Raw genomic sequence first — 27,312 nt, forward strand, 5'->3', positions numbered from 1 at the left:
TTCCTTAATAAGCCATTTAAAAGTGTGTTTTTTATTGAAATCAGCTTAAGTGATACAACCTGGTAATATGTGACATGGATGCAGCAAAGATGCCCTTTCTGTGTAATGTACAGCTTTTCAATACATTACACAGTGATGGCAGGGGCATATGCAGATCAGAGCACCACTTCATTGCTTACATGCATTAGCGTTCAGTATGAACTCATACAGTGGAAACAAGGCGCATTAGGGTATGTTTCCATGGTCAGGATTAGCTGTGGATTGGACGCTGCGTACAGTCGCAGTGTCCAATCTGCAGCGTCCAGATGTTATAGCATAGTGGAGGGGATTTCATGAAATCCCATCTCCACTATGCGTGCAGGGACGCCTCCAGCATCTCTGCGTATACGCACATGCGGCGCGTCTTTATAGACCACAGCGTGTCTATTTATCTTGCGGAGACGCACAGTCTCCACAAGATAAATAGCACTGTTCTATGAATAGGATGCGGTGATTCCGCATGTGTTCAATGAACACATGCGGAATCACTGCACGTACAACGGGGCGGTGCTTTTGGCGGAGCCGGGTATCCACTGCGTCCAAATCGCAGCAATTCCTGAGCGTGGACACATACTCTAAAGCTCTAAAAAAAACCAAAAAAAAAAACACAAGACCGATAGATAACAGCTAATACCTATGAACATTGAAATGAATGCACGCAACCAACCTGTGCATAATAGATTAATGGAAATCAGTAGTTACCGTAAATAAGCAGATACAGAGGCTTGGCAATCTTCAGAAATCTTGTTTATATGAGAAATAAAATGGACCTTTTTTTTATTTTATTTCTTTGTTATGATGGATTGGATTTCCAAAAAATGACATTTTGTTGCTTCAATTGCATGATGTCCTATTCTTGACATAAAAATTATGAAAACCCCCGCTGAAGCCCCTAAACAAATCTGCTATTGATATGCAATGGATAACAAGTAGCCATTTTCCTTTCTTCTCTGATGAGAACACATGATTCTGTTTCCAAAAATCATTCATATTATACCCTAAAGAATAACTAAACTTGTTTGAAATGGCTTTCTAATTAGGGTACACGTTACTGCGCTGCACTGCAGATTCACATCTAAAGTCCATGCACTTGCTAATACTTTACAAATGATGGAAGCATGGGCAAAAAATGTCTTAATGTCTATCATGTGCATGATACAACTCTCTTACTCGGAGCTGCGGTACCTGAGCACCACTTTGTTTCTAAGGGAACAGGAAAACACCTCGGCACATACACAGTCTGCGGAACTAGTAAAGCCTTGATCAGAACACTACAAAGGGACATAACGGCGGCTCTAGCACAGCAGCAGAGATAATATTGGATGAAACACTTCCCTAATTCCATACCGTTTTGCGTTAGCTTGGTTGAACAAAGGAATGAGGTTATCCAAAAAGACTCTTTTGTATTTTTAACAGCTTGATTATTATTTCCATGTAGATTCCCTTTCAAATATGGGAGTTTGAGGTAGCGGCAGGAATCTTGGAAAACGGTGTTCTCTTCACACTGCAACACACAACAACAAAGTAAAATTGTTCCCTGTGTCTACTGTCAGAGTCATGCAAATAGAGGGCTCTTCTCCAGGGCCCAATAAATATGTGCTGCCAGAAAAAAACAGAAGGAATCTGATGTATTTTTAGTAGAATTCACTCCTTTGACAGGTGCCAGCAACAAAATAAGTGAAATGTTCAACAATAATAACTATTATAATAAGGAAAACTACACACAGTCAAAAATGTTGGTACTCCTCGTTTAATGACAGAAAACCCCACAATGGTGACAGAAATAACTTTAATCTGACAAAAGTAATAATAAAATGAACAAATGAAAGTCAGACATTGCTTTTCGTCCATGCTTCCAAAGAATTTTTGAAAAAAATAAAACTCATGAAATAGGCCTGGACAGAAATGATGGAACCCTAAACTTAATATTTTGTTGCACAACCTTTTGTGGCAATCACTGGAATCAAACGATTCCTGTAACTTGTCAATGAGACTTCTACACCTCTCAATGGGTATTTTGGCCCACTCCTCAAGAGCAAACTGCTCCAGTTGTCTCGTGTTTGAAGGTTGCCTTTTCCATACAGCATGTTTCAGCTCTTTCCAAAGATGCTCAATAGGATTTAGGTCAGAGTTCATAGAAGGCCACTTCAGAATAGTCCAATGTTTTCCTCTTAGTCATTCTTGGGTGTTTTTAGCTGTGTGTTTTGGGTCATTATCCTGTTGCAAGACCCATGACCTGCGACTGAGACAAAGCTTTCTGACACTGTGCAGCACATTTCACTCTAGTTCCCTTGATAGTCTTGAGATTTGATTGTACCCTTCACAGATTCTAGACACCCTGTGCCAGATGCAGCAAAGGAGCCTCAGAACATAACAGAGCCTCCTCCATGTTTCACAGTAGGGACAGTGTTCTTTTCTTGATATGCTTCATTTTTCCATCTGTGAACATAGAGCTGATGCGCCTTGCCAAAAAGTTCCATTTTTGTCTCATCTGTCCATAGGACATTCTCCCAGAAGCTTTGTGGCTTGTCACCATGTAGTTTGGCAAACTCCAGTCTGGCTTTTTTATGATTTTTTTTTTCAACAATGGTGTCCTCCTTGGTCGTCTCCCATGAAGTCATACAATGACGGATGGTGCAATCTAACGCTGATGTTCCTTGAGCTTGACATTCACTTTTAATCTGTTTACAAGATTTTCTGGGCTCTTTTGTTACCATTCATATTATCCGTCTCTGATTTGTCATCAGTTTTCCTCCTGCAGCCATGACCAGGGAGGTTGGCTTAAATCCAATGGAGCTTAAATTTCTGAATAATATGTGCAACTGTAGTCACAGGAACATCAAGCTGCTTGGAGATGGTCTTATAACTTTTACCTTTAACATGTTTGTCTATAATTTTCTTTCTAATCTCCTGAGACAACTCTTTCCTTTTGCTTCCTCTGGTCCATGTGAGTGTGATACACACGTCACCAAACAGCAGAGTGAGTATCTGGCCCTCTATACAGGCCCACTCACTGATTCCAAGATTGTAGACACATGTGATGCTAATTAGTGGACACACCTTGATTTAACATGTCCCTCTTGTCACATTATTTTCAGGGGTACCATCATTTCTGTCCAGGCCTATTTCATGAGTTTTAGGCTAGTTTCACATTTGCGCTTTTGAGCACAGCGACGGCCTGCGCACGGCCGCCGCTAAGCCCCGCCCCCTGCCGCGCTTCCGCCGGTAGCTCCGCCTACCGGCGCATGACGCTGCATGCGTCCTGTGTCCCCTATCTTTATCACGGGGGGCGCAGGCCGTGCGCAGTATGCGTTTGGCGGCGCATGCGTCCTTTTGACGGTGCGCCGACCTGCGCCAAACGCAACCTGCTGCAGTTTGGTTGCGCTCGGCGCACCGTCAAAAAGGCGCATGCGCCGCCAAACGCATACTGCGCACGGCCTGCGCCCCCAGTGATAAAGATAGGGGACGCAGGACGCATGCAGCGTCATGCGCCGGTAGGCGGAGCTACCGGCGGAGGCGCGGCAGGGCTTAGCGGCGGCCGTGCGCAGGCAGTCGCTGCGCTCAAAAGCGCAAATGTGAAACTAGCCTTATCGTTTTTTTTTTTATTCTGTGGAAGCATGGTTGAAAAGCAATGTCTGACTTCCATTTGTTCACTTTCATAGATTTTTTATTTATTATTACTTTTGTTAGATTTAAGTTATTTCTGTGACCATTGTGGGTTTTTCTGTCGTTAAATGAGGGGTACCAACAATTTTGACCACGAGTGTATGGAAATAAAAGTTCTTACGACTGAAATATCTGCTATAATTTATTCTTCATTGTTGCCGTTTTAGGACACAATTAGATCTCTAGAAAGTATCATAAGTAGAAACTTTACAAATCCTTGATTTCCAATTGTCTATCACGGTATAAAATACCATAATACTAAACACATTGGGTCTCTGAAAATTAGAAGGATTTTGCATGAGAAATGTACAGGGCTGTTATTTCACCTAATGCTGCTAAAGACGTGTTTAGTTCCAGTTTCTACACCTGTTTTTGTAATGTCATGTAATAAAATAATTTAAAGACAACCTGTCACTTGCTCAAAAAATAAAAATTAAATGAGCTCCCATGACTCACAGGCGTGTGAGGCTTAGGCCTCTTTCACACGTCTCTCCCGAAAGCGTAGGGACAGCTTTCACATGTACCGGAAACACTGACACACAAAGACCCATTCAAGTGGGTCTGTGCACATGTCAGTGTTTCCACGGACCGTGTTCGTAGGCAAAATATGCTGACATGTCCGTTTTTGTATCAACAGCACGGGCCACAAAACGTCCCGCACATGTGCACACTGATGACATACGGATGATATCCCGGTGTCATCAGTGTGACACGTACCGTTCCTGGGAATCAGCGGTATAGTTAACGCTGTTCCCCGATGCCGGATCCTGAAGACTTCTCGCATCATTCTCCCCTACTCGTGTTGTGAGCAGCGTGAGCAGGGGAGAATGATGAGAGTTGTATTCAACTGATGACAGCAAGAGCATTAATTTTACCATATTTACCATGCACCCCCCAACCTCTTAAAATGAAAAAGAAAACATCAATTGCAGCATTTCAATTTCCTTGTGACTTTCATAACTTACCAAATGGGTTAAATAACTTAATATTTTGATACATTGGAATTATATTAACACAGCACTTTCAAATATGCTGATCTTTTTAACTTAATTTCATTATTTTTGAAGAAAAAAAAGGAGGGGGGAAAGATTCAAATTTTTTTTTTTTTAATACTTTTAAAAATCATTTCTACAACTTGCATAGTTCTCTTTTTTAGTCCTGCTAAGAGACCTGATCTTTTGATTCTAGTACTGCATATTGCAATAATTCAGTATTGCATTATTGACTGAACTTAACGATCGCCTAGGAAGCCCAATGTTGGCAATGGGAGCCTTAATCCTACTCTAGCTGTCACGTTAACCCATCGGCACCTCAAGATCTCATTGTGGGGTGATATGTGACTGAATCTATGCCCCACCAGGTTCGCCTTACTTAAATGCCAGAAATCAATAGTGGCATGTAAATGGATTAACAGCAGCAATCAGAGCTCACAGCAAGAGCTGCTGTGAAAGATGGGAGCTGTCTGTATAACACAGCCGGCACATGCCAGGTAACATTCAGGCTTAGCTCAATCTGTTAAATGCACCTACACACAACACGTGCCAAATATCGAGAAGGTGTTCAAGCGGACAGGTCACTAAAGTTAGCAAAAATATTTGCAGGGCCATGTTCCAGCAGTCACAGTGGTAGTCCAAAGCGGCTGGACCATAGCAGTTTTGTAAACCTTCTCATACCCACCGCCGGTGCTCCAGGGATCTCTTCTTATTAGTAAGCCAGGCACAATAGCATGTAAGTGTCACTGTGCAATAATGATGTTGCACTGGGACTACAAATCAGAAAAGGCAGCAGAGATGCTGGCAGGTAGGAGGAGGTTCACAGACTACTGATATGAACGATGGACCGCAAGGTCCTGCAAATCTTTTTGCACAACCTCTAGCTGTCACCACCTTCTATATTTGACTTTCCTCTTATTTCTCCTAGAAATGAACAAATTTGACAGCTAGGCATTGTCATTTCCATTGTCAAAGGGGTGTGATCCTGTGTATAGAGACACACCTCCATCTGGAAACACCTAGTTGTCAATTTATTCAGAACAGAGGTGCAGCACAATGTAGAGTTCTGAGAAGAGATGTTCCAGAATTGTTGCACTATGGGGAATATGTGCATATCAAGAGAGCTGACAGGTCCTTTCAGACAAGGATATTTTCCAACTTGAGCTTGACATGGATTGGCCTGTAAGCACAACCTCTCTCGATATGATCATCATCTCTCAATCATATGATCATCATAGATGAGCAGCCCTTTCAGATGTTTTCTCTACTGGCTAGAGTGGAAGGGTCAGCAGAGAAGCAGCTCCTGATGTGAAGGAATTAGCATGACCATTGCATTACATCAATTTACTTTAATAGGGAATATACACTCACTGGCCACTTTATTAGGTACACCTGTCCAACTGTGTGTTAAGACTTAATTTCTAATCAGCCAATCACATGGCGGCAACTCAGTGCATTTAGGCATGTAGACATGGTCAAGACAATCTCCTGCAGTTCAAACCGAGCATCAGTATGGGGAAGAAAGGTGATTTGAGTGCCTTTGAACGTGGCATGATTGTTGGTGCCAGAAGGGCTGGTCTGAGTATTTCAGAAACTGCTGATCTACTGGGATTTTCACGCACAACCATCTCTAGGGTTTACAGAGAATGGTCCGAAAAAGAAAAAAAAATCCAGTGAGCGGCAGTTCTGTGGCCGGAAATGCCTTGTTGATGCCAGAGGTCAGAGGAGAATGGGCATACTGGTTCGAGCTGATAGAAAGGCAACAGTGACTCAAATTGCCACCCGTTACAACCAAGGTAGGCAGAAGAGCATCTCTGAACGCACAGTGCGTCGAACTTTGAGGCAGATGGGCTACAGCAGCAGAAGACCACACTGGGTACCACTCCTCTCAGCTAAGAACAGGAAACTGAGGCTACAATTTGCACAAGCTCATCGAAATTGGACAGTAGAAGATTGGAAAAACGTTGCCTGGTCTGATGAGTCTCGATTTCTGCTGCGACATTCGGATGGTAGGGTCAGAATTTGGCGTAAACAACATGAAAGCATGGATCCATCCTGCCTTGTATCAACGGTTCAGGCTGGTGGTGGTGGTGTCATGGTGTGGGGAATTTTTTCTTGGCACTCTTTGGGCCCCTTGGTACCAATTGAGCATCGTTGCAACGCCACAGCCTACCTGAGTGTTGTTGCTGACCATGTCCATCCCTTTATGACCACAATGTACCCAACATCTGATGGCTACTTTCAGCAGGATAATGCGCCATGTCATAAAGCTCGAATCATCTCAGATTGGTTTCTTGAACATGACAATGAGTTCACTGTACTCAAATGGCCTCCTCAGTCACCAGATCTCAATCCAATAGAGCATCTTTGGGATGTGGTGGAACGGGAGATTCGCATCAGGGATGTGCAGCCGACAAATCTGCGCCAACTGTGTGATGCCATCATGTCAATATGGTCCAAAATCTCTGAGGAATGCTTCCAGCACCTTGTTGAATCTCTGCCACGAAGAATTGAGGCAGTTCTGAAGGCAAAAGGGGGTCCAACCCCTTACTAGCATGGTGTACCTAATAAAGTGGCCAGTGAGTGTATAATAATACTGATCAATCCCATTACCAGTACCCTATATGAGAAATAATACTATTTTCCAATAATCTATCACAAGCAGAGGATGAAGCTTGCTTTCTTGCATTGTAGACATTCCAACAGGTTGGAATCTATTGTAGCTACAATATTTAGTTTAGTATTATCACAGCCATTGGTATAATACCTTGTGTACGATGAGTTCATGTGTGCCATCTGGAAAAGTTCGACCATCTTCTTGCATCAGTGGAATAAATGAAAAGCCAAATAATTTTTTCTCACCCTTCTCCTTTGCTAGAAAACACACACAAAATAAATATATTTTAATACCAACTTCCGCAAACATTGCATATAGCTAAAATGGGAAGGAACATACAAGAAATAAGTCCCTGATTTAAAAAAGTGAATTTTTTTTTCTGTTTTAATTAGCGGCAATAGTAAGAAACATAGGATAAAATTTGCCACATACACAGTACCTAAATAAATAATCCCCCAAACTTTTTTATGCTTTGTTTTTGAGTATTTGGATTTTTAAGGACAAAATTAAGAAGAAAAAAAAACAACAAAAAAAAGCTATAAAAATCCAAGGGGATGAGTCCTTTTTATATGAACTGTAAAATAAAGATATAATTTAGTTATGAAATCTAAGAATGTATCTACCATGAATAGTAAATTCTATATAATATAGGAAATCTTTCTTACTAGAACAATGTCGGAATTCAAATCGGATATGTGATCCTCTAAATTTATCCACAGGTATAGGAAGCTTTAGTAATTCGGCCCATCTGGGGCTGTTGTTGTGATATAATACAAATGAATGATACTCATGAGCAGCTGGTTCTCCTGAACCAAAAGATATATAATCCTGAAAAAAAAATGGACATTCCTTAAAGCATTCCCAAATAAGGTAATTTAAAGGGAATCTGTCAGTAGGATCAACCTTCCAAAGCCATCCATATTGACTAAACTATTACCTTGATATCTGCGATCCAATGTCTTCTTGAGAAATCAACATTTTTTAATATGTAAACGAGCTGCTAACATCTTTTGACACACAAAGATCTTCCTGAGGCCCTGCAATCAGGTCACATTATAAATAAAAGGGGGAGTTACCAGTGTGAGACATGTAATGACTGACAGTCTGCTCTCTTGATCTACATGTCTCACACTAGTACTCTTTCATTTAATATAAGATCTGGAGGCAGTTTCTCAGGAGGTCTATATCAGGCTACCAGATTTTAAAAGGTCATTAAAATATAATGTGGATTTATCTGGAATAAGACATCAGATATGAAGGAATCAGTTTATTGACCTACATTCCCCATACAGATGGGTTGATCCTGGAGACAGATTCCCCTTAATGCAGCCAATTAAAAATAAAGAAACATCTTGGAGCTACCTCACATAAATTGTGGTGAATTGCAAAAATATTTATTTCCCCATATGCCCATCATTCTCATGGCATTTCCAGCTCAGACATTTAAGTCATAACTAGGAGATATTCTGCAAATATTTCATAGTTGCAGGTCTTAAGACGTGTACCCGGCATTTATGTGGGTAATGGAGGTGTCCAGACCGCAGAGTTTCCATGTGAGATAGTTCAGGCAGGTCAGGGACTGTGGGAAATCGCTCCAGAAGTATGACTACATCTACGAGATATTTATGGCACATCCTGTGAATACCCCTATAAGCTACTCACACTAGGTATTTGGCATAAGTACAGTCGGGAAAATATGTATTTGATAAACTGCCCATTTTTCAAGTTTTCACACCTACAAAGAATTGAGAGGTCTGTAATTTTTGTCGTAGGAACACTTCAACTGTGAGAAAGTGTTTAAAAAAATCCAGAAAATCACACTGTATGATTTTTACATAATTAATCTGCATTTTATTGCATGAAATAAATATTTGATACAATAGAAAAACAGAACTTGATATTTGTAGAGAAATCTTTGTTTGTAATTACAGAGGTCAGACATTTCTGGCAGTTTTTGACCAAGTTTTTCAGGTTTCTGGGCTGTCACTGGGTAATATTGAGTTTCAGCTCCCTCCTAAGATTTTCTATTGAGTTCAGGTCTGGAGACTGGCTAGGCCACTCTCTAGGACCTTGAAATGCTTCGGAGCCACTCCTTAGTTGCCTTGGCTGTGTGTTTCGGGTCAATGTCATGCTGCAAGACTCAGCTACGACCCATCTTCAATGCTCTTACTGAGGGAAGAAGGTTGTTGGCCAAAATCTCACGATACATGACCCCATCCATCCTCCCTTCAATACAGTGAAGTTGTCTTGTCCCCTTTGCAGAAAAGCATCCCCAAAGTATGATGCTTCCCCCACCATGCTTCACAGTTGGGACAGTGTTTTTGCAGCTGAACTCATCCTTCTTCCTCCAAACAGAGTGGAGTTGATACAAAAAAGTTCTATTTTGGTCTCATCTGAACACATGACCTTGTCCCATGCCTCCTCTGGATCATCCAGATGGTCATTGCCGAACTTTAAATGGGCCTGAACATGTGCTGGCATGAGCAGGGGGACCTCACGTGCCCTGCAGGATTTTAATCCATGACAGCATAGCATGTTACTAATGGTAATGTTTGAGAATGTGGTCCTAGCTCTATTCAGGTTATTGACCAGGTCCTACTGTGTAGTTCTGGGCTGATTCCAGACCTTTCTCAGAAACATCCTTACCACAAGAGGTGAGATCTTGCATGGAACCAAAGACTGTGGAAGACTGACAGTCATCTTGTGTTTCTTCAATTTTCTAATAATTGTCATAACAGTTGTTCCCTTCTCACCAAGATGCTTGCCTATTGTCCTGTAGCCAATCCCAGCCTTGTGCACGTCCACAATTTTGTCCCTGATAGCCTTAGACAGCTCTTTGGTCTTGGCCATGGTGGAGAGGTTGGAGTGTGATTGATTGAGTGTGTGGACAGGTGTCTTTTATACAGGGCACACGTTCAATCAGGTGCAGATAATGAGTGCAGAGTAGGAGGTAATCTTTTTTTTATCAGGTAATTTTTTTATTAAACATTTTCAAAAACTAAAAACGGGTAATCACATACAGGATAGTTCCCAAATAGTGTATTACATAAACACAATAGAACCCCACAAAAATCCGTCCCGTCTTACCCCCCCACCTGACAAAAAACTCTTCTCTCTCGATGCATTTGGTCTCTCACAGCTACAGTTTTCAGGTTATATCCTCCTCAACGCTCTCATCCATGTTAATCTAGAATGCGCCAACCCAGGCGTGTCCAACCAAGGCGCTCACATATCCTTTCAATTTCTTTATTGTTCTTCTCTTTTGATACACATATTTCTCCATATCTATATTATTATTAACTGCATCTGTAACTTCCATGATTGTGGGTACAGAAGATCCCTTCCAGTGAGCCACCACCCTTTTACGAGCTTGATATAATATTCGTGAGACTGCCAGCTGGTGTCCCTCTTAGAGCGGCAAAGTCTCCACCCCACCCAGGAGAGCCATTTTGTTGTCTAGTACCATTTGACATTGATATACAGTGTTAATTAAGTCAGTCACATCCCCCAAAACCTACATAACCGGGGACAGTTCCAAGTCATGTGTATCAGATCCGCATTGGGCATTCCACACTTCCAATAATCTGCCTCTCTAGCATATCCCATTTTCAACAGCCATACAGGAGTTCGATAAACTCGATGAAGCAAACAAAGATGTGACACTCTCTGCGCCTCGCTAACCGAGACTTTTGTGACTTTTTGCAATGCATCTTCCCATTCATCATCTGTTAAATCACCTACATCAACCTGCCACTTATTCTTCAGTGCCTCCAAGCTTGCCACTCTCTTTTCCAACATAGCTGCATATATCATGGTTATAATACCTCTTGATCCTCCTCCCATCACTACTCTATCCAACAGCGGAGTTTTGGCTGGGTTACCAAGTGGGGTGAGTCGCTGTTGTGTTTCACAAGCATGTCTCAGCTGGAGATATTGAAAAAATCTTGCATTAGGAATGGAAAAAATCTGTTTAAGATTCTCAATAGATCGAAACTCCCCTTCCGAATAAAGCTGTGATATTAGTTTAATTCCATAACTCAAAACCCTCTAATTTATTTAGCTCTATACATGTCAAATTTCTCCAGATCAGGGAATGCCCCGTGACTTCCTGTATACCCAATATTTCTTTGGCCATGTTGCATACCTTATCCATGCACTTCATTGTCGGACTATTGATAGCTCGACAATGACGGAACCGCCCTGAGTCTAGCACCTGCACCACTAAGTCCTTTCCCACTACATATGTTAGCATACACCCCGAGGAGCTGCGCATGATGGAATCCTCCTCCCCCCATCCTCTAAAATGCTGAAACTGCGCTGCAAGATAATACAGAAACGGGTCAGGAACCGTTAAGCCCCCAAGTTCTTTAGATCTACGCAAAACCTCCAACCGAATTCTAGGAACACTCCTCTTCCAGATAAGCTCTCTAAACACTATTTATCTGACAAAATACAAGACCAGGAATCCAAATGGGTGCACTATGGAGGACATACAATGCTTGTGGCATGAGAACCATTTTTACTAGGTTTGCCCTTCCCACCATACTCAGCGGTAGCCTGCAGCAATCCTTTACTTTTTGATGAAATTTAGCAAGTAGCAGGGTAATATTTAAACGCTCAAAATCTTGTATATTATGCCCAATATTAATTCCCAAGTATTTAAACTCTGACTACATTTAAGTGTCCGGCCGATCCCAAGGAGTTCTCGGGGGCCTCTCCCACCGGCATAATTGAAGATTTCTCCCAGTTAATACATAAACCAGAGATCGCTGCGAAGGATCCAAAGACTTCCATTGCCACCCTCAGAGAAGACGGCCAATCTCCCAGAAACAAGAGCATATCATCAGTATACAATGCTATTTTTTCTTGTAAAGACTCATATTCAAACCCCTTGATTTCAGGTGTCGCCAGAATTCCTACTGCCAAGGGCTCAATTGCCAGAGCAAACAGTAGGGGAGACAGGGGACACCCCTGTCTGGTCCCTCTGTGTAAGTTAATTGTATTTGAGATCTTCCCATTAATTCTAATTTTGGCCTCTGGACTCAAATACAGCAGCTGTAACCAGGCAATAAAATTTTTACGGAAACCCATCTTGGCTAATATAGCCCACAGATATGGCCATTCGACGCTGTCAAATGCTTTGGCAGCATCCAAAGATGCAACAGCCCTAGGTTCCTTTCCCTTTGATGGGATCTGTAAATTTAAATACAACCGATGGATATTAATTGCAGTTGATTTCTCTGGCATAAAACCAGTTTGATCTGGATGAATAATACTAGATATTACTCTAGACAGCCGCATCGCCAAAATCTTTGCTAAAATCTTGACATCAATGTTTAAAAGGGAGATAGGTCGGTATGACTCTGGAAAACAAGGATCCTTATCAGCCTTGGGGATCACCACTATGATCGCTTCATTCAAGGACCAGTGCAAGTGCCCATCTTCCCTAGCCACCTCAAACACCTTCAACAGCTGTGGAAGCATTATATTTAAGTACTGTTTATATACCTCCACAGGCAGCCCATCAGACCCCGATGTCTTATTCCCTGCCACAGAATCTAGAGCCTCCTCTAATTCCTCCAGACTAATTGGTGCCTCCAGCCCAACAGCTTCCGATTCCGACAGAGCAGGCAGACTAGTAGTCCCCAAAAAGCTACTGAGCAACTCATCAGAGAACCCCCCCTGCGAACTATATAATGTCTCAAAAAACTAGCTAGAAGGTGCTAGAATTGCCTCAGAAGATCTTTCTAGTTCCCCGTTTTTATTTTTTATCTCCGCTACCATTGCAGGGATTGATTGAGCCTTGATCAGGGTAGCTAGCAGATGTCCAGTTCCCTCTCCCTCCCTGAAATAAACCCGTTGCAGGAAATATTTATCTGCAGCTTTCGAAAGCTTATGTTGGGCTGATCGTTTTTTCACGCCCTTTAATGCGTTAAAATGTATATCAGACGGAGTTTTCAAGTATTGCAGTTCTGCAGAGATAACTTCCTTCTGTAGGAGTTCCCCATATTCTCTAGACTTAGTTTTAACTCTATTCACTTCCGAGATCAACAATCATCTCAGGTAGGCTTTAGATGCATCCCATATAGGAGGTATTAAGGAAAAAACTAACAGCTCTGTGAGAGCCAGGAATCTTGTAGGTTGGTAGGTGATCAAATACTTATTTCATGCAATAAAATGCAATTATTTAAAAATCATACAATCTGATTTTCTGTGTTTTTATATTTAAATTTTATTTTTCACAGTTGAACTGTACCTACGATAAAAATTACAGACCTCTCCATTCTTTGTAAGTGGAAAAACTTGCAAATACAGCAGTGTATCACATACTTATTTTCCCCACTGCATATGTATTAATACAGCCATATGAATACTTCTTTATTATCAAAACATTTTATTCAGAAGTGGAAGATTTTTTACATGAATATCAATAAGGCATTGAGAAAGTATTGCATTTTCTTCTTAGTGGCAGTGACGGCATCTCATAGATGTAAACTTGCTGCACCCATAGGGACTCCACGAGCTGATGTACAGGCTCATTGAACAATATGTCTATGTGCATAAGAACTTCATCTGCATAATTTAATGTTAACATTTTGTTTGCTGGAATGTTTAGCATTCTTGTCAGCTATTCATTATGTAAATCAGTCTAATTAGCATGCTAATAATGAGAATCTTTTTGTGAAATAGAATAAATTGGGGTTATGCATAGTGCATCCACTGTATCAAGGGAAAAGAATAAGCTTCCAATGCAACAAACTGGTAAACCTTCAATGTTTTCATCACTTGTGATTTTCCCCTTTTATTGTTAATTAAATTAGTCCTCATAATACAAGCCACATGCTTTTCATTGTTTGGAACGAAGACTTAAACGATTAACTGGAAATAATTAGCAATTTAACAGTTTAAAGGGAAAGTGCCATCCTTTTCATTTTCCCATCTGGAATGCATGTATAAAACGCTTATTATTATTATTAATGAAGAAGGATGCTGTGGCGAGCTAGATGATGTGAAAACAAACAAGTAACCAGTTAGGGAAAGGATAATGAAATGTGATTAGATCTACAAATCCTACATAAAACACTAGGACACGAAATTTTGGCTGAAAGGGAAACTGTCACGAGAAAATGCAGTCCAATCTGCAGATGCCATGTTATAGAGCAGGGTGCTGAGCAGATTAATACATAGTTTTGTAGGGAAATATTCTGTATAACCTGAGTTTTATTTATTTGGACCTTTGCTCTTCTGGGACTTTTGGTGTGATAGGTGGTCCGATCAGTGGCTGACAGCCATCACTTATACAAGGAAGGCTGTCAGTCACTGATAGTCCAGTGGGCTGTCCGATCAGTGACTGACAGCCATCACTTATACATGGAAGGCTGTCAGACACTGATAGTCCAGTGGGTGGTCCAATCAGTGACTGACAGCTATCACTTATACATGGAAGGCTGTCAATGACTGAAAGTCCAGTGGGCGGTCCTAAAAGTCCCAGAGAGAGCAGAGGTTTAAATGAATAAAACACAGGTTATACAGAATAATTCCTAACAAAATTATGTATCATTCTGTTCAGCTTCCCCTGCCCTACAACATGGTGGCTGCAGACTGGACTGGATTTTCGTGGTGACAGGTTCCATTTAAACAGGAAACATTCATGTGACACGTAAAGCACCATTTAACACTAATATTAGATCTATCCAAATAGTAAAAAGAGTAAAATCCAATGATGCAATTTAGTACTAGAGTTAAAAAAAAACTATAGCTCAGAATGAATCACAGCTATTAATAGAGGTTAATAGAACTGCATTGATTATCCAGTATCTCCTGTTTGATGTGTTCAGTTTCTGTGTATCTGTCACTAATTACTGAGAAGCAGTCACATGTAGTTCAAATTTGTATTTTTTTTTAAACCTGTTCATTCTTTTATCATTGTGACATAAATGTACAATTTTGTATAGATTCATCATTTTGTATTCATTTTATATTTTTACCGTCACTGTGACCCTGAGAATTGTTTAAACATAGGACAAATTTTCAATTTTTCTGAGCATTATTTTGTCTCTTCTCATTTTCCAAACGTTATAACTAGTTTTTTTTTTTCATAGCCAAATTAAGGCTTGTCTTTTTGTGGGACAAGTTGTAGTTTTGATTGACCCCATTCACTTAACCAGACAATGCGCTGATAAAGAAATGGTAAAAAAATGCAATTACACCATAACTTTTTTGCTTGTTTGCTTTATCGGTGATCATTGTGAAGTAAAAATTACCTGGCAGCATGGTCTACTAGATTATAATGATACTGAACTTATATATATATAATTTTTTGTTTAAGTTGAGATTACAGTTCAAAATTTTTTTTAGAAAAAAAAAAATTGGTTTCCATCACCATTTTCTCAGACCCATAATTTTTCACATTATCATCAATGGAGTTGTACGAGGGCTTGTGTTTTGAGTGTTGAGCTGACATTTTTATTGGTTAAATACAATATTTTGATAACTTTTTAATGTATTTTCTTGACAGATGTGTAAACTAAAAAATGGTAATTCTGGTGTTTCCATTTTTATTTGCTTTGCTTTTTTGCTTGTTTCATTTTTTGTTAGGATGTTAGAAGCTTATAGGTTCAGGTTCAGCAGCAAATTTTCATTTTTTCAAGGAAATTTACAAACTAAAAAAATATTTACCTTTGAAGTGACATTGAGAGGATCATAAATCAGAGAAACCCCATACCATTTTAAAAACAAAACCCCTCAAAGTAAGTATTCAAAACTGCTGCCAGGAAATTTGCTAACCCTTCAAGTGCTTCACGTAAACAAACACACAGTGGGTGAAGCAGTGAGGGGGATCATATACGAGGGCCGGTATGTGTCCCCCAGGATGCGTATAGAGACAAATTAAAACTGCTGGAGCGCATTGTGCTTACAGCAAAACGTCTGTGATTACAAGGCAAAGTAAAAGTGTGGATTTGGTCAAAGTAGTTGACCCAGTCATATTTTTAGGAAAACCCGACATGGGATTTCACTTTTGGATGGATTTGCAGGTTTGGTGGTCGGACAAATCCCTCCATCCACACCAGGATTTGGGAGTGGCTCTATGTCGATGATTCCATTTAAACTCTCTGTTTTGTCTGGGATTTCTGCTTTGCAAGCTGCAGAGCAGGAGGCTCAGTGCAACCCAGGCCTGTGTGAAGCTAACATAGAGCCAGAGACTTCAAAGTGGCTGATGCACCCAAGAGATATGGTGGTGCCATTGGAACACAGACTGTTTGAGGACCCGGCTGCGAACAGGAGGATATCGTTTTCTTGATTATGCGAGTTTCTGGAACAAAGGCATTTATGTTGAACTTTCTGTGGTCCCTGCCTGTCACACTGTGTAAACACTGCTGCACTAAAAGTGGTACAAAAATTAAAAAAATAAAAAATTTTCAATAAAATGTTAGGTTAGCTCCAAATTTTGAATTTGTAAAAAGAAAAAATGGACTGCACAATTAGATACACAATTTCTGCCGAATTCAATGATACCCTATATATGATCAAAAACATCTGTTTGGGGGCATGCATGATAGGAGTTGTCTGGGAAGGAGCACTTTTAATTTTTGAAGCAGCACATTTGACAATAGTTGGCGGATGCATATTTCGTTTTCTGAGATCCAGAGGTGCCAATACAGCCAACCCCCACCCCCCCATTAATGACATCAGTTTTGAAAACTTGGATAGGTGCTTGCAGAATTTCATAAGATTGGAACATAAAAACAAAAAAAAAAATGTAGTTTCTCCAGAGTGCGACAATATTCCATATGTGAGATGTACACCACTGTTTGGGCATACAGCAAGGCTCAGAAGAGAATTGCTCTTCGACTGGAACATAGATTATACTGGAACAGATTGTGGACACACACACACACACACATGACCACATTTTGGAATCCACATATTCCCAATGAATTCATATAATGCATGTACTGAGCATTTTTACAACACAAAAGAACACTGAAACACTGGTTTGTGAAAATAAAATATATATATATATATATATATATATATATATATATATATATATATATATATATATATATATTTTATAATGTTATTTTAGCCCCATATTTTTTATGGTTATTGGAGAAAACTGGTCCCACAATTTGTTATTCAATTTCTCCAAAATTATGTGATACCCCATAAGTGATCAGAAGCTACTGCTTTGGCATTCGGAAGGGTTCAGAAGAGAAGGAATGCTAATTTTCTTTTGGAGCACAGATTTGGCTGCAATAGTATCAAGACAAAATTTTCAAAGCTCCTGTTGGAACAGCGAAGAATGTCCCAAAAGTTCCCTTTCTTAGAAATTACATCAGGGAAGTTCTCTACAGGTGCTGTGACTATTTTGATCCCACTGGTGTTTTACAGAAATAAACACATAAAAGATAATGCAGAATAAAAATTGCATGTATACTAGTTTATTGCACCATACATCGTGCCCAGATTGTACTGCCAATGGTAGACAGAGACAGGGAGAGGGCTTCAGTGCAAGAACAGTTTATAAGCGCTTGCAGTCCAATAAATCATAATGAACAATTCCACCTGCTTTGGAGGTGGTAGCGGACCCCCTTAACTCGAGTCCCTGTGCACCAAAGGTATGTCTACACGTGTGCTTCTGGAAACAAGTATCTCGAAAAGGGAGTCCTGTGGTCAGTTGTATGAGTGCTTGGTTTCCTTGTGGGAGGTTTCAAAGTTTTTATTGGAACCAAATTGAGGGTTCATAATGTTATTGATGGCTTTTATTTTGATTTTTTGGGAGGAAGAATGAACAGAAAATGTTTTCTTTTTCCAAAGTTCACCATGTAGTAAAGTTGATAAGTGTGACGCTAGTCACTACTCACAGACAAAATGTGAGGCTGGGCAATCAAGAGTTCCAAGGTCAAAAGCCAATAGGGCTAGTCATAGACAGAGCTATGAGACAAAGGCATAATCAAGAAACAGCCCGAGGTCAGAATTCCAAAAGTCAGTGGATCACGACAAAAGGGCTAGGCAAACAGATGGTCAAGACAAATCCCAGGTCGAGCAGCGAAGATCAGAATACCAGACTATGAACACAGGGCAAACACATACCTCTTTAGTAAAGCTACAAATGGCAATTACCTAACTTTGCCAACTAGTTAAGTAGCCTAGCAATTATCTGGAAAGGAATTCACCTGGAGGAAACCAAAAGACTACATTAACAGCCCGACATGCCCCTACTATCCATAGGGCGGTTGAGCGGTCACTCACAGCGTCCTGTTATGAATAAGTCACCGGAGGAGGAAAAAACAAACACACAAGCTAAGTCCAGAAAACCGGAGAGGTTGGTAGCTAGCGGATTGCAGACCCCTGATCCTATTCACCACAACTAACAGTAGCCGTGGGGGGTTCCTACGGTGCCCTAGACCCCTCGTCACAGCCGGAGAGCTAAATAAGACTAAAGAAAGAAAGGGGAAATCTAAACTGCCCCAGAGCAGACCCCAAAGCAATAGACAGCCTCCAACATGTATTGTCGGTGAAAAACAGATGAAAACACAAACACAGACAGAAAGACAGGCTGAGCAAATGATGGGGCCCAACTATCTAGATAGGAAAGGACAGAAAAGATGCTGGCTGCAATCACGCAAAAAACCCTGGCAAAAATAATGTCCAACACGTCTGATAGAAAAGGCCCTGAAGTCACTAGACTTCAAAATCACTATATCAGCACTAGGGTATATTCTGAAGACAGAGCAAAGAGATCAACTGATCAGAGACAAAAATGGAGTTCAGCCCGTCCCAACCAGGGCAGGCTGAACACAAACACTAAGTAAACAGACAAAATCTCATGGAAAAATAGCAGAGCAAAAACTTAGCTTTTAGTAGACAGGAACTAAACTGGATGCCAGAGCACAGAGCAGAAAGGATCACCAGCAACCCTGTAGGGCGTCGGCTGCCTTATATCCACTCAGAAATTCCGAATGTCCAATCACACTCCACCTGTTCAGATGACAGGTTCTTCCCATCCAGATCAATTTCACTACCTCCTTTCACCAGCAGAGGGAGTTCATCAGACATCAGAGGTGAAGGAGAAAATGAACTCATAATAGTGTCCCTAGGACACAGCAAGTGGCGGTATTGTGACAATAGGGTTTGGTGTTTTTTACTTTTACACATTAAAAACACTTTTTTTATAAATAATTTTTTGCCCTGTCATATTTTAAAAAATACACCATTTTTATTTTTCCAAAACAGACATGTGAGATTTTCATTTTTGTGCGATAAGACAACATTTCTCCATACATACAACCATTTGACCACTTTATTCCTTTTCTGTGAAAAAGCAGCATTTTTGGCATTTTTTTATGGTGTTCACCATATGTGTTAAAAAGGTGACCGTTTTAGAGCTCCTGGCGGACCAATTAATACTATCCGTATTTTTTATTTTATTTTGTTTTTAGATAAAAGCTGCAATTTAAATGTTGCATAGCATGGTTGAAAAAAGACAAAATGTTTATCAAGTTCCACTGAGGGATGGGGAGTGATAAACAGAAGCTGGAATAGGTACATCCAAAATGCAAGAACCAGTCAGCCCCAAACAGGTCTTTACCTCATGATACTGAAAGTTAATTGACTGGATCAACATTCAGAGGAAGAATTTTGATGAAACATTCTTTCATTTTTGTTGATTTTTATTTTAGTCCCATTATGGCATATTTTGCACTTTAATCACTGGTATAATACACTGCAATACTAAGAACTGTAGTGCATTAAAATGAATATGTTAGCAGGTTTTTGCTATTTAAAGGGACTCGGTCAGCAGAGAATGACTGTGCAAACCAAGAAAAGGCACTCGTGCATTGTGGCATTGCCAAACATTTAACTACACCTTTCCACTTGCTTGTTTTACCTCTATCTCCAACCCACTCTTCTTAGATTGAGAGCACCGGCTTGATTCTGCCTGAACAGGGTGGAGACACATGATAAATAAGCAGGTGGGAAGGTGTACTTAAACATTTGGCCACATCATGCACCAAGCACAGGTACTTTGTTTGAACAGTCATTCTGCGCCGACAAACTCGGTTTTTTATTTGAGAGCAGCATGACGTAGGAACAGAAAGCCTGATTCCAGGGGTGTGTCATTTATCAGGCTGTGTGTTGCAACTTCACTACAATCAGTGTTTTATCAGCAGGAAATTAGCACTACCAGACTCGGTCTCACGTGGAGGCCAGACCAGCTAATATGTGTAACACAGACACCACCAGTAATCCATTCACTGGTTGTATTTTATTAGGAGCATTCCTTAAGGCCCCTTTACATTTAGTGATGCACCAGCGATTCGACCCGGTCAGGGTCGCTGGTGCATTGCTAAATGATCGCTAGTGAGCTGTCACACAGTCAGACCTCACAGCGATGCAGCAGCGACGCAGCGCACGATACTCACCTTTCACACGCAGCGATCCTGGCGTCCTCCCGCCAGCCTCCACGCGTCGCTTGCCGTCACAGCAGGAAGCGGACGACGAGAAATAGAGCCGGACATTCTCGCGTGATCAGCGATGGACAGCGGGGGAGCCGGTCGGAGGTAAGTATCACACGTAGCGATATCGCTATAACGTCACAAAATCGGTGACGTTATAGCGATATCGCTATGTGTAAAACCCCCTTTATTAAGGACTACAGTCCTTTGGCCAATCAGCAATTTTGGCTATGTATATACAACCACCAGTATTTGGCAGCTTGCTGACAAGTCAGAGTGTACACAGTAAGTTGCCAGTCTGTAGTGTGGGCGAGATTAGGCTGGGTAAATATTGTGTTAGGGGGGTGCGTTTAATGCATCCGTTACATAGCGGCATTAACGCTATGTAACGGATGAGACAGCGCACCCATAGACCGCAATAATGTAGCCCATCGCTAACGCATGTCATAAGCGGCATGCGTTAGCGATCTGCCGCCATTCTGTGATGGACCATCGGACACTGTCTGCAGCATTCGAGGGTCCGCCACTGCTAGCGCAGATGAAGCATCTCTGCTAGCACGATCACATAACGTGATAGCGTTAGGGAGTAGGGTTAACGCTATGCGTTGAGCAGACTGCATTAACGGTATGTGAACCCGGCTTTATACAGGGAATAACATTCTAAGCACTGCTGCATTTACAACAGAGAAAACAGGGATTCTATCAAAACTGTACCAAGCAGTTAAGCAAGTGATACTTCTCTGGAATCAGGCTCTCTGACCCAATATCATGCTGCTCTCATATTCCATAGAAAACACCTGCTGACAGAGTCGCTTGCCAGCTTAAGGCCATGTTCACACATTCAGTATTTGGACAGTGTTTTACATCAGTATTTGTAAGCCAAAACCAAGAGAGGAACAATCAGAGGAAAAGTATAATAGAAACACATCACCACTTCTGTATTTATCACCCACTCCTGGATTTGGCTTACAAATACTGATGTGAAATACTGACAAGATACTGAACATGTGAACGTGGATTTAAATTTACACTTGGCCTGTTACACCCTACATATTGTAAGGCCTAAAAGGAAACCAACTACATTTTTGCATATCTGGGTGCAAAATTCCCTTATTTCCGACTGCCATAAAATGTGGCTGAGGACTAAGGACTCTCCTAATGACAGCTGTAAAAAGACGCATTTCGGGTTAGGTAAGGGGCTAAATGAATAATGTATAATAGCCATTTCTTCAATTATGCAGATATAAATAGAAAAAAATGCAGTAAAAATACCAAAACCTCAGTAGACTTCATTAAAGTTATAGTTTGTCATATTGGGTGTAGCTCTGTCCTGTTACAAGCACAAGCCACGGTGTGACTAGTGCCCAAGTCACAGACAAAAAGTATAATGGGAACCTTCTCTCTGTACTTCAATTACCTTAAGAATTTGTCCTTCATTGTTCACAATAATCATTGTAATTTGTACATTTCTTGCAACACTTTTACCCCCTTTTTCAAATTCTCCTTTTTCTAAAGTGATGTACAAGTCATTCCTCATTTCACCTGTAGGAATAAGAGAATGAAGCACAAATACATAAATACAATGTGCTTCATACATGAATTCTATACATCAGCTCGCAAACGCAGTTCATCAAAATTATTAAAAATTATTATACTTTGTTAAAAAAGAAAATCATTTGTCAAGGGCAGTTCTGAAGATTTTGAAAACATTTACTACATAGCATTGACATTTTTTTTTTCTTTTTCAAAATTTCATAATCTTTCTGTTTTAGTAAACTGCTTATAGTAGCCATTATAAATTGCTGGGAAGCTAAGAGCTGTAAAACTCTGTTGGCTAATCTATACCTTTCATATTTTACATGATGGTCAATGAAGCGTGAAAAAAAGCCAACATTTAATTTAAAACACCACTTTTTAATTATAACCGACTATGTAACAACATTATTGTGATTATGTACAGCGATCAGCATAAATAAGTACACCCCATCGGGTGTGACAAAAAACATTTGTTTCCTTTCATAATCAACATTTTCTATGGGATGCCATATTGCAAAATACTACCACAAATGTGGGTCATTGATTGCAAACAAGATTTGCCATCTTGCATACCCTCAAAAAATAAGTTTCTTAACAAATGAATTCAAGATCTTGCTGTAAAACTGAGCGCACTCCAATGAAAGTCTAAGGCTTGGTTCCCACGATGAACTTTTGCTGTTGCAGCTTTTATACACCATTTCTGCATCCATAAGGTACAATAGGTTAATTCTAGTTTTTAAAAATGCAGGATAAAAAACTCACCCAAAAGACATCATGGGAACGTAGCCTTAGGAGCAAACTTAAAGCACCACTCCACCGTTTTTCTCTTATTGCAGTGCTGGAGTGGTGCTACTAATCAGTAGTTCCCTAAACCTAGTCTTATACTTACCAGCTTCCCTCTTTGTCTTTTATTGGCACTGCTCTACTTAGTCTCCAGCAGTATGAGACCTGCTGGATCGCTTCAGTGTTTACCGAACTATCCGAAAGACACAACTTAATGTACAGTAAATCTATGAGAGTCAGAAAGAGAATCTCAAAGACTTACATTGAGAGCTTGTGACTCTTATTTCCAATCAGTCAGGAGTTGCGGTCACAAGATGGCAGTGCAGTACGGACAACAAAGGAAGTAGGAAGAGCTGAAGATGGCAGCTGGTAAGTATAATACAAGGGTCAGGGAAGTTAGATTAGTAGAACCACTCCAGCGCTGAACTAAATAAAACAAAAAGAAAATGCTGGAGTTGCGCTGTAAAGTTTAGACTACTAAATTCTAATTAACAAGAATTCAACAACAGACAAGTCTAATTATTCAAGAAACGAGTGTTCAGATGACAGTGGACTATAAAACGGGGTTGATTAATGAAAACTCCTTCCCATTTCATTTTGTTAGCAATGGCACCACATGGAAGAGAAAATAGAATTAGACTTACCGGTAATTCGGTTTCTGGGAACCTTCCACGACAGCTACATCGGAGGATGCCTTCCCCGCCCTAATAAGGGACAGGAACACAAAGAGGTTAAATACCCCTCCCCCTCCTGCAACCACCAGTGTTTTCCTGGACACCAGTATGAATAGTTACCACCAAAGTGCAGGAATCATCCAATAAGAATATCAGATAGGGAGGGAAATTAGTGCTGTCGTGGAAGGTTCCTAGAAACCGAATTATCGGTAAGTCAAATTCTATTTTCTCCAGTCACTTTCCACGACAGCTACATCGGAGTAATACCAACAGCTAATTTCTCTAGGGGGGGGATCACAGCCTGCAGCACTCGTCTGCTAAATGTTAAATCCCCATTGAAATTTAGCCTGTAACGCCTGGTGAACGTGTGGATGGACGACCAGGTGGCGGTTCGGCATATCCGCTCTGACGAAGCATTCCCCGTTTTTGCCCATGATGTTGCTGTCGCACGGCTAGAATGTGCCCTCAGTGAGGCGGGTGGAGCCAGCTTCTGTGATGCGTAGGTCAGGCAGATAGATTGTGTGATCCAATTCGCGATCGTGTTCTTTGACGTCTTCTTGCCCTTATTTCGTCCTGAGAACTGGATGAATAAATTCTGGTGAATCCGCTAGGCTTCACTCTATTGTCGGTAGACAGGACCACTCTGCAAATGTCGAGAGTATGGAAGGTCTCTTCATCATGGTTGGAAGAGCTTGGGCCGAATGAAGACAGTACAATGTCCTGATCCCTATGAAAGTTTGAGTAGAAAGGCGTGATCTAATCTCAAGATAATATCTGTAATGATTGCAAGGTAAGCTTCTTGAATTGACAGGGCCTGCAATTCTCCTATACGTCTAGCCGCAGTAATTGCGACTAAGGGTACTGTCACACTTAGCGATGTACCAGCGATCCTGACCAGCGATATGACGCGGTCAGGATCGCTGGTGCATCGCTAAGTGGTCGCTAGTGAGCTGCCACACAGACAGATCTCACCAGCGACATCGCTGGGGACGGGGGTCGCTACTTACCTGTCACACTAGGCGATCCTGCGTCCTCACGCCCGGCTCCACGCTCGTCTCTCCACAGGAAGCGCCGCAGGAAGCCGACGACGAGAAACAGTCCAGCCTGTTCTCGTGCAATCAGCGATAAGCAGCGGGGGAGCGGGTCGTAGGTAAGTATCACACACAGCGATATCGCTAACAATATCGTTATAACGTCACAAGTTATAGCTATATTGCTAGCGATATCGCTTAGTGTGACAGGCCATTAAGAGGATGGTTAAAGGGTTAGGTTTTCATGGTCATGGAATCTAGAGGCTCAAATTGACCTTAGGTTAGGGTGTTGAGCACGGTGTTGAGATCCCAAGGAGGCCCCTGACTGCGGAGTTTAGGACGAATCCTGGCTGCCGAAGCCATAAAATCGTTTGATCCAGCGGTGGCTGGCCAGGTCAAGATCAAAAAAGGTGCCAAGAGCTGATATTTATACCTTTAGTGTGCTGGGGATAATGCCTTGTTCTAGACCTTTTGTAAATGTCTAGGGTCTGTGCTGCACTGGGATGGAAGGGATCAGGGGTGCCTGGAGAGCACCAGGGCGTAAACCTTTTCCCAGACCTTGGCATAGATGGCCTTGGTTATTGGTTTTTGGCTTTCCTGAAGGGTTTGGATTACCCTATCAGAGAGCCATTTGGCTCTTAGGAATTCGGCCTCAATAACCATGCTGCCAGGTTCTATTTGCCTTCTTCCAGGTGTAGCAGAGGACCTTGGTGAAGGAGGTCGCCCTTTTTGGGGTAGAAGCCAGGGCCTTTCTGGGCCATGGCAAGTAGGGCACTGTACCAACTTATTCCGGGCCACAGAGGGGCGATTAGTATTGTGGGAACTCGGTCCGTCTGGATTTCCTGAGATGTTTTTTGCCTGCATCGGTATGCGTGGGCAGGTATATGCGAGGTTGGAATCCCACCATTGGGTGAAGGGCATCTATTCCTCGCACTCCGTCCATGTGGTTGAGGGAGACGAATACCCCTGTCTTCGCATTTTGCCTGTTGGCGACTAAGTCCACCTCCGCCCCATCTTGAGGCTAGGGACACGAATACCGTCTGGTCCAGGCGCCACTCCTCCGGATGAACGTCTTCTTGACTGAGGAAATCTGCCTGGGTGTTGTCTGATCCTTTCAGACGTACTGACCAGGAGAAGATCCTTGCTGCTATTGCCTTCAGGCTGGCGTACTTTGTACCCCCTTGGCTGGAGATAGGCCACTGTGGTCATGTTGTCCGAGTAGATACAGACGTGGCGATTTTGGATTAGCGATGATGACGTCTTTTAGTGCTTTTTCTACCGCCTTCAGTTCTCTCAGATTTGAGGAACTGGTGCTGATGCTCGGCAGCCATCGCCCCTGAAAATAGGATCTCTCTACTACTGCTCCCCAGCCTCGTTGGCTGGCATCTGAGCGGAGTGTTTTCAGGGGAAGCTGAATCCGGCTGAATCCCTTCTGAAGATTTCGGTAGTTCAACCACCACCTCAGGGCCGGTTTAACCTGACCAGGGAGGGGAATCCTTCAGGACAATGGAATTTGTCGCCGCGTAGGCCAGGCGGATCCTGGAATATAAAAGCACGTGGCTTTGTAGAATTTGGGTGTGGGCCTGAGCCCAAGAAACCGCCTGGATGCATGTGGTCAGAGATCCTAGAGCATACATTGACTCTGAGGGTCGGTGCCCGCTGGTTCTGAACCAGGTTCTTTTGTGGGCAAACCTGACAAACCTTAGGTAGGAAGGAGGTCTTTCCCCTTGAGTCCGAGAGAACTCCCAGAAGCTTCCTTCTCGTGGAGGGATAGACCAGGTTCGGTATCCAACCGAGGGATCTTAATATCCCCGGGGTCTTTCCTACATCCATCTTCTGACATGAGATAGATGGTATAGAGAGGAGGAAGTCGCCCAGATATGGGATAACGCCTATCCCCTGGCGCCGGATGAAAATCAATGCTTCTGCCATGATCTTTGAGAGATACATGGTCGGATAGATTGGCACATGGTAATAGGCACCCTTCAGATCTACCGTTGCCATTACCCAGTTCTGTCCGATGAGCGGGACTGTCCCTGATTGACTCCATTTTGAATTGCCTGTACCGGACAGCTTCGTTTAATAGCTTCAGGTTTATGATTCGGTTTTTCTCTGATGGCTTCGTTCACCAGGAAGGGACGTGCGTAATGGCCGTGTCCTTCTCCCGCTTTGGCACCCGCGTGTTCTACCAGAGATCTCTTGGTAAGGAGCCCTGAAGGTGTGGAGGCTGAAGGGAGGTTACCACTAAGCATTACGGGGAAGGACTCTTGAACCCAATTTTTAGTCCATCTCGTATGGTACGGTGGACCACTGATTTGTGGAGATGGACTGCCAGCGGGTGAAAAAAAAGAGCGAGAGACAACCCCCAACAGGGCGTTATTGCTTATCTGGGGTCTATTGAAGGTTAGGGACAAGGATGTTCCTGCCCTTGCCCCCCTATACTCTTCCTGAGTATGTCAACAGGACCAGAGATTCACAGCCAGTCTCTCATGCCGGTACTGGCCCAGCCTC

The 27,312-nt window shown here is 41.9% G+C and overlaps 1 protein-coding gene across 5 annotated transcripts in view; it reads right to left on the reverse strand.

Annotated features, from left to right (window-relative positions):
* The window catches only part of DOCK4 (dedicator of cytokinesis 4), a 505,372-nt gene that overhangs the window by 223,761 nt on the left and 254,299 nt on the right, over window positions 1–27,312 (reverse strand). For all 5 annotated transcript variants that reach the window (XM_073573298.1, XM_073573297.1, XM_073573296.1 and 2 more), the window contains exons 14-17: window positions 22,195–22,319; window positions 7,980–8,142; window positions 7,465–7,571; window positions 1,387–1,543 (exon numbers count right to left, since the gene is read on the reverse strand). In XM_073573298.1, coding sequence (XP_073429399.1) covers window positions 1,387–1,543; window positions 7,465–7,571; window positions 7,980–8,142; window positions 22,195–22,319 — 552 coding nt within the window. The remainder of the gene's footprint in view (window positions 1–1,386; window positions 1,544–7,464; window positions 7,572–7,979; window positions 8,143–22,194; window positions 22,320–27,312) is intronic.

This window comes from Dendrobates tinctorius, unplaced genomic scaffold (assembly GCF_039654945.1).
Source record: "Dendrobates tinctorius isolate UK_male_01 unplaced genomic scaffold, ASM3965494v1 ptg000035l, whole genome shotgun sequence".
NCBI lineage: Eukaryota > Metazoa > Chordata > Amphibia > Anura > Dendrobatidae > Dendrobates > Dendrobates tinctorius.